We start from the raw sequence: 18,842 nt of genomic DNA on the forward strand, positions 1-18,842 counted from the left end.
TGCGTTAGGAATTCTGCCTATTGAAACAATATTTGGGGGTGAAGCATGTTTAAGCATGAACGTTTCAAAAAAAAAAAAAAGAAAAGCATTAGCCAGATCTGATGGATATGCATGGTTGGGAGCTACACATGTACAATGTTACGTTCTAATTCTGGTGAAAGGCACGTTAGGCTCTTTCTCTACAGCTTCACCTTTTGCTGGGACCTTTAAAACTACTGATTTGTCTGTAGTTCTTAAGCCTGTCATATTCAGACATCATTGCGTGCCCTTGAGTAGGCTGTTCCTTCTGCCCAGGATATCCTGTCCCTGTTTTTCTCTTTCTCTACTCTCCTTTCACTTGCTTCAACCAAGACCCTCTCTGTATTTCCATCTTATCTTACAAGAGCAGGTTTTGACATTTCTCTCATAGCTTGAACCTTTCTATCTTGAGTTGAATATTGGATTATTCATTCATTAGAGAACAATATTGCCATGACCTGTATCATTCGTTGGAGAGTAAGGAAACCAGTAGCAGCCAGAACCTAGCAGATCATGGGAACACAGCTTGTAGTGCTTTGACCCCAGAGTTTTCACGTCAGTACAACTGTGCTCTTTGAAATGCATTTTCAGGCTTCAAGGCTTATTTTTCCTATCACCACCAGCAGTGTCATTTGTATTGCTTCTTAACTGTTCTTTGATACCTTTACCACCCATAGATAAATATAAATTCTATTTCAGAGTGTTTTATGTTTTAGAGCTATGTGCTTAAAGCACCTTTATTGAATTTTGTGTAGAAAAACCAGTTGGTTATTGGCAGTCTGAAATTTTGGTTCCTAATCTCAGCCTTCTTTCTCCATTGAAAAAAAACAAAAACAAAACAAAACAAAACCTATTTCTGTGATACGGTTCTGGTAGTTTGAAATTTCTTAAGAATGCATCCATTTCCATGATAATGCACATGTTATTTTTGCATGCATCTCTTTGCTTGCATGTCTGTTTTCTCTCTCTCTCTCTCTCTCATACACACACACACACACACACACACACACACACAAACACACACACACCACAACAAAAAAAACGCCTTGAAGAGTACAGATCATACCTTTTCATCTTTGACCTTCCAATGACTGGTAGTACTACTTGGTACAGAGTGGATACTCAACTTTTGAAGGAATTGTGTCCTGATAACTATTGAATATTTGTAAATATTCTCAGAGACCCATTTCCGGGGCCCAAATAGATCTCATTGTCAGACTGCTAATAGGTTTAATATCACACTTCTAGAATCAAGAATTTGATCAAAGGGCACATGGGTGGCTCAATCAGTTAAGCATCTGACTCTTGATTTTGGCTCAGGTCATGATCTCACAGTTCATGAAATCGAGCCCTGAGTTGGGCTCTGCTCACAGTGTGGAGCCTGCTTTGGATTCTCTTTCTCTCTCTCTCCCTCTCTCTGTCTCTCTGTCTCTCTCTCTGTCTCTCTGTCTCTCTCTCTCTCTGCTTGCATGTGCTATCTCGTTCTCTCTCAAAATAAATAAACTTGAAAGAATTTGATCAAGACTTTTCTAAAATTCTTCAAAGACTTGATCATAATACAATATAACCATTGAATGTGCTTATAGTCAAATTTTTTCCTTTTCTCTGGACATTTAAGTTAGGGTATGTCGCATGGAGGTGGGGACAGTAAAGCATAGATTTATTTATGCTTATTCATTTTGCAGGTGGAATATAAGATGAACATTCCTTAGTACTACAAGTGTTTAGTATCTTACAAAGATAACATTTCCAAATTATCCTTATTCTCACATTTCCAAAGATGAAATTTAATTTCATTTATATCTCTTGGGAATTGTTTTTCCAGATATAAGTTTGAGATATTGAACTCAAACATATTTATGCTTTATTCAACATACAAAATGGTTTGATGTACAATTTATGGGTATTTTATATTGCTTTATCAGTATAAAGAGAACAGATACTGTTTCATTACGTGTTAAAATTTCTTTTTCTGCAGAGATGTCATTGAAAACAACATGGATTTTATGGGATTAATTATAATGCAGAACAAATTAAAGCAAGAAACCCCTGGAGTACTTGAAGATTTGCATAAAGCCAACATTCGCACGGTCATGGTCACAGGTTAGATTTTATAAAAGGACACAGGAAAAATTGAGTGTGACTCTTAGAGTTCAAGTTATATAATGTGGTGGAATGACCAGATAGTTATAAAAGCACATAGTGGCTTCATCCTCCCATGCCCCATTTCAGCTCAGAATATTCTTCAAAGTTATAACTTTGCAATACTCTTTTAAGGGCTAGCAAATTCTATTTATAGAAACAGTAAAATGGTGAAGGGCATACTGTAAAAATTTAGATACTGCTCCTTTTTTGTTACCTCTCTTTAATAATACATTATAGCAGTTATTATATCTTGTGCTATTTGCAGGTTTGTTTTCCCTATTAGAATATACGATTCTAGAGGGTGAAGACAATGTTTTGTTCATTTTGGGGTCTTCTGCAATTTTTAAAACTGCGCCAGATGCATGAAAAATGATTAACAGATATTTGTTAGAATTACATTTTGATGTATAAGAGTATGTTCGTTATCATTGCTTGAATGCATACTAGTGAAGATAGCCATTGTTTGATTTGTTTGTGATTTTTGACTATTCTAAGTGATTCTCCTGGTATTATCCTGTTGATAAATATTATGTAATTCCCATTCCTTAGCTTTGTGAAACTCTGGCAGCTCCTAAGTGTTTTTTCTTAGTAAATAATCATAATTAAGGTAGTCACTTTATGGCTTTATATATTCACTAAGCCTTATATGGAAAGGGCATGTGTACATTTTTGTTTTGTTTTGTTTTAGACTCTGAGATCCATCCAATAGTATACTTATTACTATGTAGCTCAAGTAGATACATTTATTAGCATCCCAGCAATTCCTTGCTTCTAATGATTCCTCCTTGAAAGCACTTTCCTCTTTCTCTGCTGTGACAAACTGTGGCTTTGGTTCCCAAGGGGAGTCACTCTTGTCATAGGAGGATGTCCTTGGAAATAATGTGTGGGAATTGGGGGAAGAAGTAATATTGCCCTTCCGTTCTGGCAGTAATGAACTTCTCATACCTTTGCTGGCTTTTCACATATGTTTATATTTTCTTCTCTTGAGCCTGTCCTTACAGGGCTTCTTTTCAGTTCTTGCCTTTTCACAATGGAGAGGTTCTCTTTATATCTTGTAAAGATTGCATTCTTGTTACCTTCTTTATCTTTTTGCTTTTGTAATCCATTCTTTTTTTTTTTCCCTGTGATCTTAGGCATTCTTGTACAGACTACCGATCACTCTTGAGTTATTTCAACAAATAGTTTTTGAGCACCTGCTGTGTGTGTGACACGGTGCCAGGCATTGGTGGGTGCTACCAGTGCATGACAAAAAGATTCAGAATGTATCTGACTTTAAAAAGTGTGGGTAAGAGTGGTCTGTTTAGCATATGTGTGCTGGAGTTATTTGAGGCTTCCTTTGAAAAGTATGTTTTGATTTTTGGTATTTTGAAGCTCCAAGGATAAGACTGTACAGGATCCTCATTTTGCCAAGCGTAGTCAGGGGGTAATAGAGATTCTGGATAAGTATTGTTGTCAAGTACATTTATGTTTCCATTTTAATTTTAACATATTGTCAATATTTTGAACATTAGGTGACAACATGTTGACTGCTGTCTCTGTGGCCAGAGACTGTGGAATGATACTACCTCAGGATAAAGTTATTATTGCTGAAGCATTACCTCCGAAGGATGGGAAAGTTGCCAAGATAAACTGGCATTATGCAGACACCCTAACACAGTGCAGTAATTCATCAGCCATTGACTCGGAGGTAATGTCAAGATGATTTTTTCCTTTTGAAGCTTGCTTGTTTGAATTTAGTCTGAAGAAATAAAAAGTGGTGCATTAAAATACAACACAACAAAACATAAATGAAAACAGACGCCTGGGCTGTCTCCTCAGAGATTGATTCATTAGGACTAGGTAAGACCCAGGTACCTCAAATTGTGGATAGTTAGCCAAAGCTGAGAAGCACCATTTTAAAGTATGAGAATCCCAGGTATTTATCCTATTTTAAAAGTAGCGATAAATGATACAAGTGGTCCATAATGTTTCATTCATGCATTATTTCAAACTGAAGCTGATATTTAGCCTTTGTTTATTTGTTTGAAATAAACATCACTGGATGATTACCTTAACATTGAGTTTCTTTTCACTTTCAAAAAATGTTAAACTTTGGTTGTTTTATGTAAAATATCAAATGAAAGAATTTAGTTTTAGATCTTATTTATTTGTTTATTTATTTATTTATTTATATGTTTATTTTTGAGAGAGACAGAAAGAGCGAGCCTGAGTTGGGGAGGGGCAGAGAGAGAGGGAGACACAGAATCAGAAGCAGGCTCCAGGCTCCAGCAGAGAGCCTGAAATAGGGCTTGAACTCACGAACTGTGAGATCATGACCTGAGCTGAAATCGGACACTTAACTGACTGAGCCATCCAAGCACCCCACAGATCAGATATATTTAAAATAGGATTGGGGCGCCTGGGTGGCTCAGTCGGTTGAGCATCTGACTTCGGCTCAGGTCATGATCTCACAGTTTGTGAGTTCAAGCCCCGTGTCGGGTTCTGTGCTGACAGCTCGGAGCCTGGAACCTGCTTCGGATTCTGTGTTTCCTTCTCCCTCTGCCCATCCCCCTCTTGTGCTCTGTCTCTCTCTGTCTCTCAAAAATAAATAAATAAATGTAAAAAAAATTTTTTTTTAAATTAAAAAATAGGATTGTATTACTTGGTTTGGCTGCCTAAATATTGTTTTGAATGTCTTGTACATAGGCTATTCCAATTAAATTGGTCCATAATAGCTTAGAGAATCTTCAAGTGACTCGTTACCATTTTGCAATGAATGGAAAATCATTTTCAGTGATATTGGAACATTTTCAAGACCTTGCTCCTAAGGTTAGTGACTTGGGTTTATGTATGTTTGTGTTCACAGGAATACATTGTGAATAGTATTTTAAAGAAATTCATATTTTTTTCAGTTGATGTTGCATGGCACTGTTTTTGCTCGTATGGCACCTGATCAGAAGACACAATTAATAGAAGCATTGCAAAATGTAGAGTAAGTATTGGTGGTGTTTTATTTTTATGAATTGTAATTTCATTTTCAAACCCAGAAAAGTAACTGATATTTCATGTGTATAGAATTGTCACCTGCAAGATAGGTGATAACTCTAAGTGCCTCTTTACAAGAGGCTCATGTACTCATTTATTTAGCGAAAATAAATATCCACAATTCCTTTTCCAGGTAATATCTTTTAGATAGAGTTCATTTACTCAGCTTCTAGAAGTTACTTTATAGTTTCTGTAAATAATTATGTTTCCAGTTTTAAAGGGAGAAATCTTTGCTGATAACTTTAAAAGTAGGTTACTAAAGACTGTACAGGCCCAAGACCTTTGTTCAAATAATAAACTATTTGCCCAGCTTGTGACAGAAATGGGACAATAACCCAGGTCATTTGACTTGCAAGCTGGTGCTGTTTACAAAAGCAAAATGCCTGTGGTCAGTGTGGTAAAAAGATTCGTCAGTTTCAGTGGGGAGGTCTTGGTCTGTTAGCTGTTCATAATGTATTAGAAAATCCTTTTTTAAAAAAATTTTTTAGTGAAAAAATTTTTAATGTTTGTTTATTTTTGAGAGAAAGAGAGTGTGAGCATAGAAGAGGTAGAGAGAGAGGGAGACACAGAATCTGAAGCAGGCTCCAGGCTCTGAGCTGTCAGCACAGAGCCCGATGCAGGGCTCAAACTCATGAAGTGCGGATCATGACCTGAGCTGAAGTCAGACACTTAACTGACTGAGCCACCCCGGTGCCCCTGAAGAAATATTAAGTTAAATGTTGTTTATTTTAAAAAATTAATCGACATAATTTTTGTTTCTCAGTTACTTTGTTGGAATGTGCGGTGATGGGGCAAATGATTGTGGTGTAAGTATGGTTTTTGTGATTTATAATTCTTTCTCTACCCAAGTCCCATTCACAAAACTTAACTCCTTTTCTTCTTCAAACCATTAGGCTTTGAAGAGGGCACATGGAGGCATTTCGTTATCAGAGCTTGAGGCTTCAGTGGCATCTCCCTTTACCTCCAAAACTCCTAGTATTTCCTGTGTGCCAAACCTTATCAGGTAGCACAAATTGAAAATTTTCCCATTATCTCTTTGTGGCTTGCTCTAATAATATAGAAAAAAATTATAGAAATGAGCATGAATTTGTTGTAATGGTGTATTAGTATATTCTATACCTTAGTTACCAACTGGTTGCTACTTTTCATCTCTTTCAGTTCTGCTTTGGTTTAGTTCTTTTGGTAGAAAAGTGCTTTGTTGTAGCTGTTGAATGTTGCTATTCATCTGTCAAGATATAATTGTGATTTGGAAGAGGAATTCAAAATGCTTTTATTCACATGCCAACATTTGTTTTCATAGGGAAGGCCGTGCTGCTTTAATGACTTCTTTCTGTGTGTTTAAATTTATGGCTTTGTACAGCATTATACAGTACTTCAGTGTTACTCTGCTATATTCTGTGAGTACCAACATTGCTTATAGAGATGCTGCTTAGTGTTAAGGCATTTAAGCTAAAAAATTGAGTATGTATGCGTCTACTAATTATGAAACTTACATAACTAGCATCTGTAAGTTTTCCTTTGGTTTGTTATATTTTGAGTAGCAGATTGAAAATCTCATTGATCTAGAATAGCATTTTCTTTAAGGCTGACAACTGTGGCTAAAGCCTCGTGAATAAAAGATGATTGTCTTCTTTTTTTTGCCTTTAGCTCAGATTGGGCGTCTTTCTTAGAACTCTTCAAAATGTCAAGCTGTGACATATTTCAGAATTGTAGTTAACCTTGCGATACATTTTCAGAAAAGGTCAGAATGACAAAAGATGTTTCAGCAGTAGTTTGTAGGACTTTATGCACTTGGAGAAAAAGTGTAAACAGTGATGTCCATAGGTAATCCACTGGATTTTATAATTGAAGTGAGATCACTTTAGAATTTTCTCAAAATTAACATTAGTGACATACCAGGGAGTCTTTGTGAAAATATCCCTTCTACCTTGTAGAAAGTATCAGGAGGGATGGTGTTAGATATTAAGGAAGCTTTGAGATACTAATTTTCAAGAATGTTGAATATTGTGAGCAAAAGCTTGTGTTTCCTTTTTGCCAAAAGGTTTAAGATTTATATTGAATGAGTTTTTAGGAGATGCCTTTTATATTAATAAATTGAATGTTTGCAAACGTATGTTCTATGTCACTAATATCAAAGGCAAATGTGTTTTAATTTTTAAGCAAGTCCAAGTGTCATTTTAAAGTTGTCTTTATCGGGGTTGAGGGGGAGTGCATGGAGGGGGGCAACTGAAACCAAGGGAGGAAAATCTAAAGCCAGAGAAAATGGTATAAAAATAATTTCTGAAAACTAATTATGTTTTAAAAATCACTTCTGTAGATCTTAAGTAACCTAGGAGACTTCCAGTTTCTCTTCATTGATCTGGCAATCATTTTGGTAGTGGTATTTACAAGTGAGTATTTTGCTTTACTATCGATTTAAAAGCATATGAAATTCTGATGTAACTCATTAAACTTTGGTAAATTTATATCAATAATTATAACAGTGCATACTTCTTCAGATTCCCTGTAAATATGTTCTTTTACTACTCATTGTTTTCATTTGCCCTATTTTATTGTTCTCTGTCCATGTTTTTCTGAAATATTTGAGAATAAGTTTGTGTTATCATGCCCCTTTGTCTCTGAATATTGTGTATATTGCCGTAAAACAAAGCCATTCTCTGACATATTTAAACATAGTTATGGTGCACCTGGGTGGTTCAGTCAGTTAAGCGTCCGATTTCGACTCAGGTCATGATCTCACAGTTTGTGGGTTCGAGCCCCGCATCAGGTTCCGTGCTGACAGCTCGGAACCTAGAGCCTGCTTTGGATTCTGTGTCTCCCGTTCTGTCTGTTCCTCGCCTGCTCGTGCTCTGTCTCTCAAAAACTAAACATTAAAAAACAAAACAAAACAAACCATAGTTATAAAGATCAGGAAATTTAACACTCATACAATATTATCTAACCCACAGCCCATAATCAAGTGTTGTCATATATCCAAATAATATCTTTTCTACTTATTTTGTTCCCCTAGTTCTCTAGACCAGGATCTAACCCAGGCTCACAAATTTCATTATCTTTTCTCTTTAGTCTTTTTTTAATCCAGAATATTACATCAGCCCTTTTGTGGGCATCTTGATGTTGACATTTATGAAAGAAGAGAAACCAAATATATGGATGTCTGATGTAGTCTCTTTAGACTTGGGCTATGAATTCTTGGCAGGAACATGGCAGAAGTGATGTTGTATCCTCAGTACAGCATATGAGGAGACACAAGATGTTGGTTTATTCTGGTCTTTGTGATTATATAAAAATAAGTAATGATGTAATGGGATATGACCCATTTAGTCAAATGAATATTCACAAGTTCATATTGGAAATAAATAGGGAGAGAAGGGAAAGCTCTTCCTGAGAGTAAAATGCAAACTAATAAATATAGAAGGAATGATGGGCTTAGACCATGAAAAGACCCTGATCTGATTGATCTGTTAAAACAGCTAATTCTATCCTGTGCATTAGACCAGCATCTCTGGCCTCTACCCCTACGTGCCAGTAACACAGCCACGGTTGTGACAACCAAGAATATCTCCAGACATCGCCAGATGTTCTCAGGGGTCAAAAGCATGTTGGTTGAGAACCACTGGATTAGATCGTCTTTAGTGGATACTAAAACTGGCGAGTGAAAGTTTAATGAGGAACAGGATTTTTACATAGTTTCAATATCTTTTTACAAATTACTTATCAATTATAAAGAGGAATGTTGTGGAGAAACTTGGGGGGCATCACCTTAATAAGTGATCAAAGCCTTTTTTGGTTACGGTTATGTTTATATAGCTTCCAACCTTTGTTAATGTCTTTTTAAGAGGAGAAAATATGTATTATTACTGTAGATTTGCAATTAAAGATTGAGAAATAAATAAATTTTTAGTTGAACATACAAGGATGGTGATTGAGGTTATAGTTTATGTTTAGTATTCTTTTTACCTATACTAGTGTTTCTCTGAATTTCAGTGGGGTAATGTAAAAGTACTCATGAAAAAAATAGTACACTTTTGAAAAAGCCTAAATTGTTTACTTTTACAGATTACTTAAATCTGTATGACATCTGGATTGGGTTTTGGACAATTTTTATAGTAAAGATTTGTTAGAAATAAATTTAAGTTCCTAAATGAATCTGAGTTTTATTGCAACTAATTTAGATAAAAACTCCTCCTGTTTTTCTTCTCAATATAGTGAGTTTAAATCCTGCCTGGAAGGAACTTGTGGCACAAAGACCACCCTCAGGTCTTATATCTGGGGCCCTTCTCTTCTCCGTTTTGTCTCAGATCATCATCTGCATTGGATTTCAATCTTTGGGGTTTTTTTGGGTCAAGCAGCAATCTTGGTATGAAGTATGGCATCCACAGTCAGAGTAAGTTGGTCAGTCCATTTAAAAAATGTGTGTAAGATATGTGTAACATGTATGCATGTAAAAATAAGTTTTAAAATTTATATAACAGTTCACAGGCAGCTTGATTAAATAGTTAAATTATTTGGCTTATATTTGATTATAAATATTATGGTAACTCCTTTTATCTGTAGAAAGATGGTCAGGCAAGGTCCTCATGGTCACTACCAAGATGAGGATATTGTACCAGTTTCTTAATTTGCTAGTGAACTTTGCTTTCCTTACCTGTAAAGTGAGAAAGTTGAAATTAATCACTAGAGTCTTTCCTAAACCCAGAATGTTTGTGTGTCGAACTTTTCTACCCTAAGTTTAGGAGATAGCATTTTAAAACAAACAATAGAAAAAAACTCGTAAAAAAAGTGCCAAGTGCTTCTCTTACTTATAGGTAGAGTGTTCTGTCAGTGACAAATTACGATAACATTATTTTAATTAATCAAACATGTAAGCCATTCACTAAGGTAATTTTGTAGAATTAAATTTTTAGATGCAAACATTTATTTATAGTTTGCTTATAATGAAAGGAGATTGTCTTTAAAAGTTTCAGGAAACTTGGGGGGCCTGGGTGGCTCAGTCGGTATAGCGTCCAACTTCGGCTCAGGTCATGATCTCGTGGTTTGTGAGTTCAAGTCCCACGTCGGGCTCTGTGCTGACAGCTCGGAGCCTGGAGCCTACTTCAGATTCTCTGTCTCCCCCACTCTCTGCTCCTCCCATGCTCATGCTCTGTCTGTCTCTGTCTCTCAATAATAAATAAATGTTAAAAAAAAATTTTTTTTTTTAAAGTTTCAGGAAACTTTAAGAAATTTAACATTACTGTTTGCTTATATGTACATATGGACACTGCACATAAAAAGAAATAGATGGAATTGTTCCGGAGTATCTTTCCAGAATTCATTTGTGGCAGATTAACATTTTGTTACTACTTGCCTGTGCTTATGTAGTTAGTGTTTTAGTAATGGGTATTACCTGTGTTTGACTGTCCTGCCCACCTGGGAGTAGAGCTCAAAGAGCACCATACATCGGTGAGAATATTGAGGGTCGTCTAGGTGCCAGGTGCTTTCCTAGGCGTTGACAGAGTCATCCTTCATTCCTTAACAGTAACCCTGTGATGGCACAGGTGGTATCCACACTTATAGGTCAGGAAATGGGCTCAGAAATAAAGTAATATTTCCTCGATTAAGCCAAAAAATTGGTAGAGCTAAGGTCAGACCTAAGGTCTGTTAACCTTTACTGTGTTAAAGTTACTCTCAAAATTTGATTTTTTAAAAAATTTTACCCCAGTATAATCCACATACAGTGTTATATTCGTATCATCCTTAAATTTAAACAATGAGTGGGGCTTATTTATTATGACGTTTCTTCTAGTTTTTTAAACTGATTGGAATGTGACTAAAGAGAAGAGACACTTAACGCTGGTGTTGCCTGTTCCATATATTTTACCTTGGTGTTGTTGGATCTCTTCCTCTAAGCACCACCTTATTTCTATTTATGTTATGATAGTGATTGAGGACAGTGAAGGTAAAATGGGTTACTTTTGGGAAGTGAGTATTGTGTTTAGTAATGTAAACATTTTTTGTGTTCTAGTGCTTGTAATACGACGAGAAGCCTGTATTGGAATTCTTCATACTTGGACAATGAAACCAAACCTGATACACATAATATACAAAATTATGAAAATACCACAGTGTTTTTTATCTCCAGTTTTCAGTACCTCATAGTGGCAATTGCCTTTTCAAAAGGAAAACCCTTCAGGCAACCTTGCTACAAGAATTGTAAGTTTGGCATTTGTTGTGATTTCTTTTATCCTGCTTCATTTCTTTAAAAATAATGTAAGAAGAGTAGAGTTGAAACTGTTCTTTCAATGTGAAATAGGTCTTCATGAATAGAATGAACCTAGTGATTTAGATGTTTACTGTCTTGTTTTGTTCTCATGGGAGCTGCCAGTCTAAAGTTTAAAATTGAAGCCACCCTGTTCTAAACATTCCTGGTTTTCACATCCTATTGCTTCTGGCTCCAGCTTTTATTTTTACAGCGCGTTGCAGACAGAGTTAGAATTAGAAGCAGGAACAGAGGATCTTCAGTTGGAACAGTGGGTATTGCTCTCTGCTGCTGGGCGGTCTGCACAGTGCCAACTGTTCTTCCTGTCATTTTTGACACTGGTGCAGACAGTGTTCACCTGCAGTTCTTTCTTTCTGTCACCTCTGCATCCACTGCCGAAAGGGCCAGTAGAAGGGAGTCTTGTGCCAATGTCAAACTTGTCTACCTATGGCAGTAGGAGATAGCATTTTGATTAATCAAAATCGGAGCTTATAGGGAAAAACATCAATTGCCAATTTTTTTAAAAATTGAGAATATACTAATATCTGGGACAACTTAATTTTTTTCATATAAAACTTCAGATATTTGCAATATTATAGAATGAATAGTACTTATTCTTTGTTGTAGATGTAAAGAAATGCTGTGTTCTACTTGGCAAACTGGTCACAGATTTCGGTAAATTATAATACTGTCACGTTAGTTTACAGCGCATTTTCACATTATTTTATTCTTCTACCCTATGTGGTTTGTAGGTCAAGTTTTATTGCTTCATACATTTGGACAGGTTAAGATGATTCAAGTATCAATATTGTCATCTGTTTTTACTTTTTTTTTTTTTTCACAAAAACTGATATTATCTAATAAGTAGAAAGTATATTACTGAGACCATATTGGAAGCATGCTTTGGGACAAAAAGCCTTCCATAGAAGGTCAATCACTTCTTCTAAGAGGACTTTGTAACTAAAGTTAGCTTTAGTTGAGGTGAACTTAGTGAAAGTTGATGTATGTGTTTTAGTTTTAGTTCCATATTTTTAAATTTCAAGGAAATATTTAGCATGCCCAAGGTTAGCTGAAACATCTGTCAGAGAATAATGCCTCCCCCCCCTTTTTTTAATTAAGAAAACTGGTGTTCAGACTGTTTGGTAAGCAAGACAGCTGTGTCAGGAAAGTTAATTTTAGAGGTCTGAGAAAATCCACCATATCCATGCTTCTCCAATTAAAAAAAAGATTGTTTTCCTATTTTAAACGCATCTTTTGTGTTATTTGGAAAACTTCAAAAAACTTAAAGGCTTTGTATTCCCATTTAATTTTGTATTAAGATATTTTATATTCCAATTTAATTTCAAATTCACGTGAATAAAAAATAATCCCAATTGTTGATCACTGGCCTATTTTTGTTAGAACATGTATTAAAAATTGTGGTTTGGCAGAAATATAGCCACAAAACTTTTGTCCTTAATATAAGCAGTTTGTGCATGTCTGTCAGTGGATAAACAGAAGTGCATGCTATCTTAAAACATGCCTGCTAGAAAATAAAATAGGAACACTAAAGTCAACATATACATATTTTGCTAATTTTCACATCTTGTCTCCCTGTCATTGGAGTCTCCTAATCTTGGAGTTACTGATGAATAAAGAAAGAAAAGTAGAAAATAGAAGTGACAGAAATAAAGTCTAACTTTATAAAGGAATATATAACGTAAAGTATAAATATAGTTGAAATGAATGGAGAAAAGGTTAAGGCTTTACTAGAGTTGACATTAGCTTTTCATTTTTTACTGTAGAATAGACAGTTAACAGTTCTTTGCCAGGACTTGCTAGTTGCTGTTCTCTGTATCTAAATAATAAAATGTATGAAACCTATCTTGAGATTACTGTTTTTAAAAATTAATATCTGTCTTAGGCATTTAAGGCAGTCTCTTCAGAGTTGGGTTTTTTTTGGGGTTTTTTTTGGTTTTTTTTTGTTTTGTTTTGTTCTCTTCTACTGGTTGGATTCTAAATAAAACCAAATTTCAGTCTGTGGTGACCCATTTTCAACTTTAGCTTAGCCCACTTATATTTTCTCCTTTGACCATGCTATCATTTCGAGGGCCATGATGATACAGACTTAATTCTTACACTCTCATTTAACTAGATGTGATTTCTTGGGATTTGGCTTCAGTTTTTGCTCCGGTTTCTTGACCCTTATAACTCCTGCTTGTGACATCCAAGTCCTTTCTCAGTCTGTGAAGACATCACTACTGAACTGCCAGGATCTCTCTTCCTCAGGGTATATGCATTTTTTCCTGTTCATCTGCCAGGCCTGAATTGGTTGGAGCAGATACTTAGAGGCCCTGCAGGATAAGCTGGCCTTTCAAAGATAAGAAACTGAATAAGAAAGGGCGAGGGGGTGGGGGGAGAGGAGGGAGAATTAGGAATAAAAAGACTTGAAATTTGTGGTTGTGGGTCAGAAGATCCCAGTTCATATTTTTTGAGGAAGGAACAGCTAGAGAAGTATATATCAGAGTCGTAAACAAGTTTGTAGGCTTATTTATCCTATGTAAGGGTTTATTTTTGAGTCACCATACCAAGGGGAATATAAAAGAAATCCTTCTGGTGCTTGATTTTGTTGCCACATTCCATCAAAATGGTCTGGTATCATCAACAACAAATCTGTGATGCCCTAAGCTGGGACATATTTAATAACTTTAATTTACTTATTGCTTTGCCTTTTAAGGACTAAGTCTGTTCTTTCCTATGGTATCCTCATCATGTTAGTTAAAATACCTTGACTCCAAAGGACTTTTTCCCTGTTCACACAGCTTTGTGGTAGAATCTAAATCTTTAACTTACGGAACATTGTTCCCTGATCTCCAGTTACCACCAACACAGAATTTGTTTTGATTGCTGTCTTCTGGTGAAGAGCATTACTTGTACTTCAGTAGCAATGCCGGCGGAGTCCAGGAGCAGAGAGCACAGTTTACTAGAAACTCTGTACCTCTCAAAAACGAATACCTGATTTTCTCGTTCTTGGTTTCCCTATTGATCTTTCCATTGCGGTGGTTATATACATCTGCCAACCATCCACCTCCCCGTCACATTTCTTTGAATAGTGCCTCTTTTTCTCCCCTGGCTAAACAGAGGAGAGGTTCAACTGCTCATTTTCTGCTTCACATGGAAAATCTTGGCAGATTTTTAGAGGTGTGATCAAAGGTGTGTCTTTCTAGGAGAAAGACAGGAACGTTTGAGAAACACTGTTGAGGTAGATGTAAGACATTTGTGAGCCTGAGTAAAGGAAAACAAAAAAAAATTTTTTTTTTCTGGCAACATGTCAGGAAGTAGATTGCAAATCTGTTTTGCTTATGGCTGTAAAAATGCATTCGAATTTGGAAAACATTCAATATGAGCTATTACTATTTTGAACCAGCTTTCTTTTCTGTCTCCATATCTCTCCGGCATTTGTATTCTGACCATTTCTTGTCCTTTTTCTGAATTTGTCTTTTGTGTGCTTCTGTACTTGAAATTAGTACTGTCCAAACACTTTAACTGACCACAATAACTGTTTGAGTGACTGTGCAACTTATATATTACTTTAGTTGCTATGTTTATTGAATAGAATGTTATAGTTCCTGTTTATAGCTTAGTAGTATGTTTTAAAAATAAAGATCTAGAAAAAAAATTTTTTTTTAATCTAGCATGGACCCAAATTTTTCAGCCTGTTGGTCAGTGACTTATAATAAAAAAAGTGTCCCCACTTTGACATGAATGTTAATAAAACTTCCAGCCCAAGTTGTTAGAACAGTAAATCTAGATATTAATACATGCAAACAATAAATACATATATATAGAACATAATGTTATTTCTACAAAACAATAAATATTGGCTTATAGTTTTGAACTGACATATTAACAGTGTTTGTAAATGGCTCCCACATTTAAAAATAGTATGAGATTCCTCATTTAAAGTCCATAAAATAGGATATTAACTTCTTTACCCAATCTGAAGGCTTCGTGATAAAATTTTGGTTTTACATGGTGTTAGTAAAATTTGAGTTTCAAGATGACCTCAAATAAGAACTTGTAAGTAAATATCCAAACCAAAGAAACAAGGGGAAAAATTTGGGGGGGGGGTAGCAATATAATGGGGAAAGTTCTGAGCCTTAAGGCTCATTATATGAGAGTATGTTTGTATATTTGCAGGTGTATGCATGTATGTACACGGTTAACAAAATGACCACAAGCAGGGAGTTTTATTTTGGAGTTAGGAAAGTAATGCAAAGTACTCTGAGACTGAATTTACCGCTCCTAGCTACTGCAGCAAGTGGATTAACCCACATTTAAAATAGTAGATACTCAGTTTCTGGGTTTTAGCGTACATTTTCTGTAGAAATATTTCATGGAGGAAGTCATTAAGAAAGTGGGATACACTTAACAGAAATATACTTACAGTCAAATTAGAATGTCTCCATTTAGGATTATAACATACTTAATACTGGGAATAAATGTTATTCAGTATTTTTATATTCAACAATAATTATTACATACATGTTTTAAATGATAATTTCATTTTGCTCTACATAATCTAGTCTCCTATCTGTGAATTATATATTGACTTGATTATCTTATAAATTAGCTGTCTATCTAGGAGAACTACAAAATGTCTCCTATTTTTATAAATGCTGATTATTTCTATGTCACATAATGAATCCTTTGGGCCTGAATGTTGTGCCGTACTCTAGGAAATAACATAAAACACACATTTTATGTACTTCATCAACCTAAATAGATGTATCCAAAACCAAATTTAGGATTGCCAGTATACCAGTTGTTATTATATGCTTTTTTATTTAAAGGAACTTCTAATTTAATTGTTTTACTTTCTTTTTCAGATTTTTTTGTTGTGTCTGTGATTATTTTGTATGTTTTCATATTACTCATCATGTTGCATCCAGTTGCCTCTATTGACCAGGTTCTTCAGGTAAGGGTTCAGCACATCAATTACTACTGGTTGTCTGAGGGTGATAATATCTAGGATAGCAGTAGTAAGACAGTAATAGAAGATGACACACTAATAGTTCATGAAAGTTACACAACCAAATAGGACTTCTGGATGTTTGCTAGGGCTTATGATCTACCCCCTCCTTTGTTCTCGGGTTACTGGGGACAGAGACTCAACTCTGAAGGTCTTCCCCCCCGCCCCAGGATCTCTTCTTTCTGAATTTTCTAAAATGCAGTTAAAGTGACCCAAAAATACCCTAGAAAGAATAAAGAACATAATTGGAACATCAGCTTTTATTGCTCTACGTGTTATTTTATGTTTCTTTCCTGTTCCTTCAGTCTTTGCTTCTGGTTCCATTTCCCTGTCTACAAACAAATGTTGCTTGGTCTTTAAAAATAAAAAAACTTTGACCCTGTTATTTGATGTGTCCCTTATCGATCCACTTCTTGAGTAGTCTATACCTACTGCCTCTTCTTCACTGTCCACTGAGTTCTTTTTTTCATTAAAAACTTTATGAATGCTGAAATACCTGTTTTATATAGAAGAAAATGCACACCTATTTAAGTTGTTAAGCGTAATAGTAATAAAATAATACCCATGAGTTCATCATCCAACCTAAAAAGGTAACACTACCAGCATCAGTAAGGCACTATCATGTATCTTTTTCCAAACATTCTGAGGGAACCACTATTCTAATTTTTTGTCTCATTGGCTTGCTTTTCATTATACAATTACCATACTGTATGAAGCCATAGAAGTTTTGCTTGCTTTTGACCTATATGACAATGTTATCTTACTATTTGTATTTTTCTGTGACTTGCTTTTTCCCATTAGCATTATTTTTAAGAGGCATCCATGTTGATACATGCATTTCATTTTCACTACTATATAGAATTCCATTGTAGGAATATATTTTCATGCATTTCTCCATTCTCCATTGGTAAATAATTAGGTTGTTTGTAGTCTTTTCCTGTGTTAACAGTGCCAGTATGAACGTGCAGTACAGGTCCCGTAGTGTATGGGAGTGAGTGTTGACATACCACAGAGTGGGAATGGAGTGGTTTATCCCAGGTACAAGCAGCTGTGTTATTCAACTTGGAAAAGATTGACGATTTATAGTCCTTACCAGCAGTGTATGAGTGTCTGTTTCCCCACATGCTTCATGGAGGGATTTAGATAAGCACTTTAAGCAAAAGAAGAAAACAAAAACCACTTATGTTTCTCCCGCCACATGTGTCTTTCTGCTGCTTCACATCTGTCTTCTTAAGTTCAGTGGACTTGTCCTTTTAATTATTTTGTTCCCAACCTTACTTGACTCTTCAGCAGTATTTGAAAAGTTAGCCATGTGATTATTCTTGAGACTCCCTCTACAGTTTTGTGATGCTGTGCCCCCTTCTGATTTTTTCCTACCCTTATGACTAGTTCTCATTCTCTGTGATGGATTCAGACTCTTCCTGTTCCTTAAACGTTAGTGTTCCACACGTTCTTGTTCTTCTCGCTCGTGTTACTCTGTACATTTGGGTGAGCTGCTCTATAGTGCCAGCTTCACCCATGGTGCCATCTGTGTTGGTCTAGCTCTCACAACTGAGCCTTAGGATTGAATATGCACTGACATACTGAATATTATATGCGTGGTTCACCCATCAATTCTCTGATTCAGCATTTTTATAACTAAGCTTATCATCATATCTTCCTCAACCCTGCTTTGTCTTGGTTTTTTTAGTACCACCATTTATCCAAGTCAGAAGTGTGTATATGTGTCCTTGTCTTCTCCTTTTCTTTTTAAAGCCAGTCTTTTCCTAGATTCCATTTTCTTACTCGGAATCTTTTAGCTTTAATCCATCCCATTTGCCACCTAAAAAGAAACCGTTGTTTCCTCTATTCACAAAACTTCTGACACCAGTTGTGTGGGGGTTTTTCCCACACTCGTCTCCAACTCTGGACTCCAACTAGTATCTTACAGTTCAGTTCTGGCACTACCTGGAATTAGCCAGACCCTACAGGTTAAGGGCTGTGTCCCACAAGAGTGCTCCCCAATGAATTGCAAGTCCCAAGTCATCACCTGTACTTCTGACTAATTAGCTATGAACCAGAGTTCCCAGAACCCACTTCTCAGGTTTGAGAATTTGCTGTAAAACTCAGGGAAACACTTATGTTTATTGGTTTATAATAAAGATTATAATAAAGGTACAAATGTACAACCTGGTTAAAAGGCAGATAGGCCGAGGTCTAGAAAGGTCTCGAGCATAAGAGCTCGTGGGCTCGTTGGGGCTGCACCACCCTCCCAGCACATGCATGTGTTGACCGAACCAGAAGCTCTCCAAACCCTGAAGTTGAGGGACATTTTTTTTAAATGGAGGCTTCATTATGTAGTCATTGTCTATTATTAACTCAATCTCTAGTCCCTCTCCCTTCTGTGGAGGATGGGAGAGCGGGGCT

General features: G+C 35.9%; 1 protein-coding gene across 1 annotated transcript in view; it reads left to right on the forward strand.

Annotated features, from left to right (window-relative positions):
* ATP13A3 (ATPase 13A3) overlaps nucleotides 1-18,842 on the forward strand; it is an 89,282-nt gene that overhangs the window by 57,771 nt on the left and 12,669 nt on the right. The window contains exons 21-31 of the mRNA XM_019448797.2: nucleotides 1,997-2,121; nucleotides 3,675-3,850; nucleotides 4,849-4,971; nucleotides 5,055-5,134; nucleotides 5,951-5,993; nucleotides 6,081-6,190; nucleotides 6,488-6,584; nucleotides 7,505-7,577; nucleotides 9,397-9,574; nucleotides 11,192-11,379; nucleotides 16,294-16,382. Of these exons, the coding sequence (XP_019304342.1) occupies nucleotides 1,997-2,121; nucleotides 3,675-3,850; nucleotides 4,849-4,971; nucleotides 5,055-5,134; nucleotides 5,951-5,993; nucleotides 6,081-6,190; nucleotides 6,488-6,584; nucleotides 7,505-7,577; nucleotides 9,397-9,574; nucleotides 11,192-11,379; nucleotides 16,294-16,382 (1,282 nt within the window). The remainder of the gene's footprint in view (nucleotides 1-1,996; nucleotides 2,122-3,674; nucleotides 3,851-4,848; nucleotides 4,972-5,054; nucleotides 5,135-5,950; nucleotides 5,994-6,080; nucleotides 6,191-6,487; nucleotides 6,585-7,504; nucleotides 7,578-9,396; nucleotides 9,575-11,191; nucleotides 11,380-16,293; nucleotides 16,383-18,842) is intronic.

Source organism: Panthera pardus, unplaced genomic scaffold (genome assembly GCF_024362965.1).
Source record: "Panthera pardus isolate Hobbes unplaced genomic scaffold, ASM2436296v1 HiC_scaffold_16, whole genome shotgun sequence".
Taxonomy (NCBI): domain Eukaryota; kingdom Metazoa; phylum Chordata; class Mammalia; order Carnivora; family Felidae; genus Panthera; species Panthera pardus.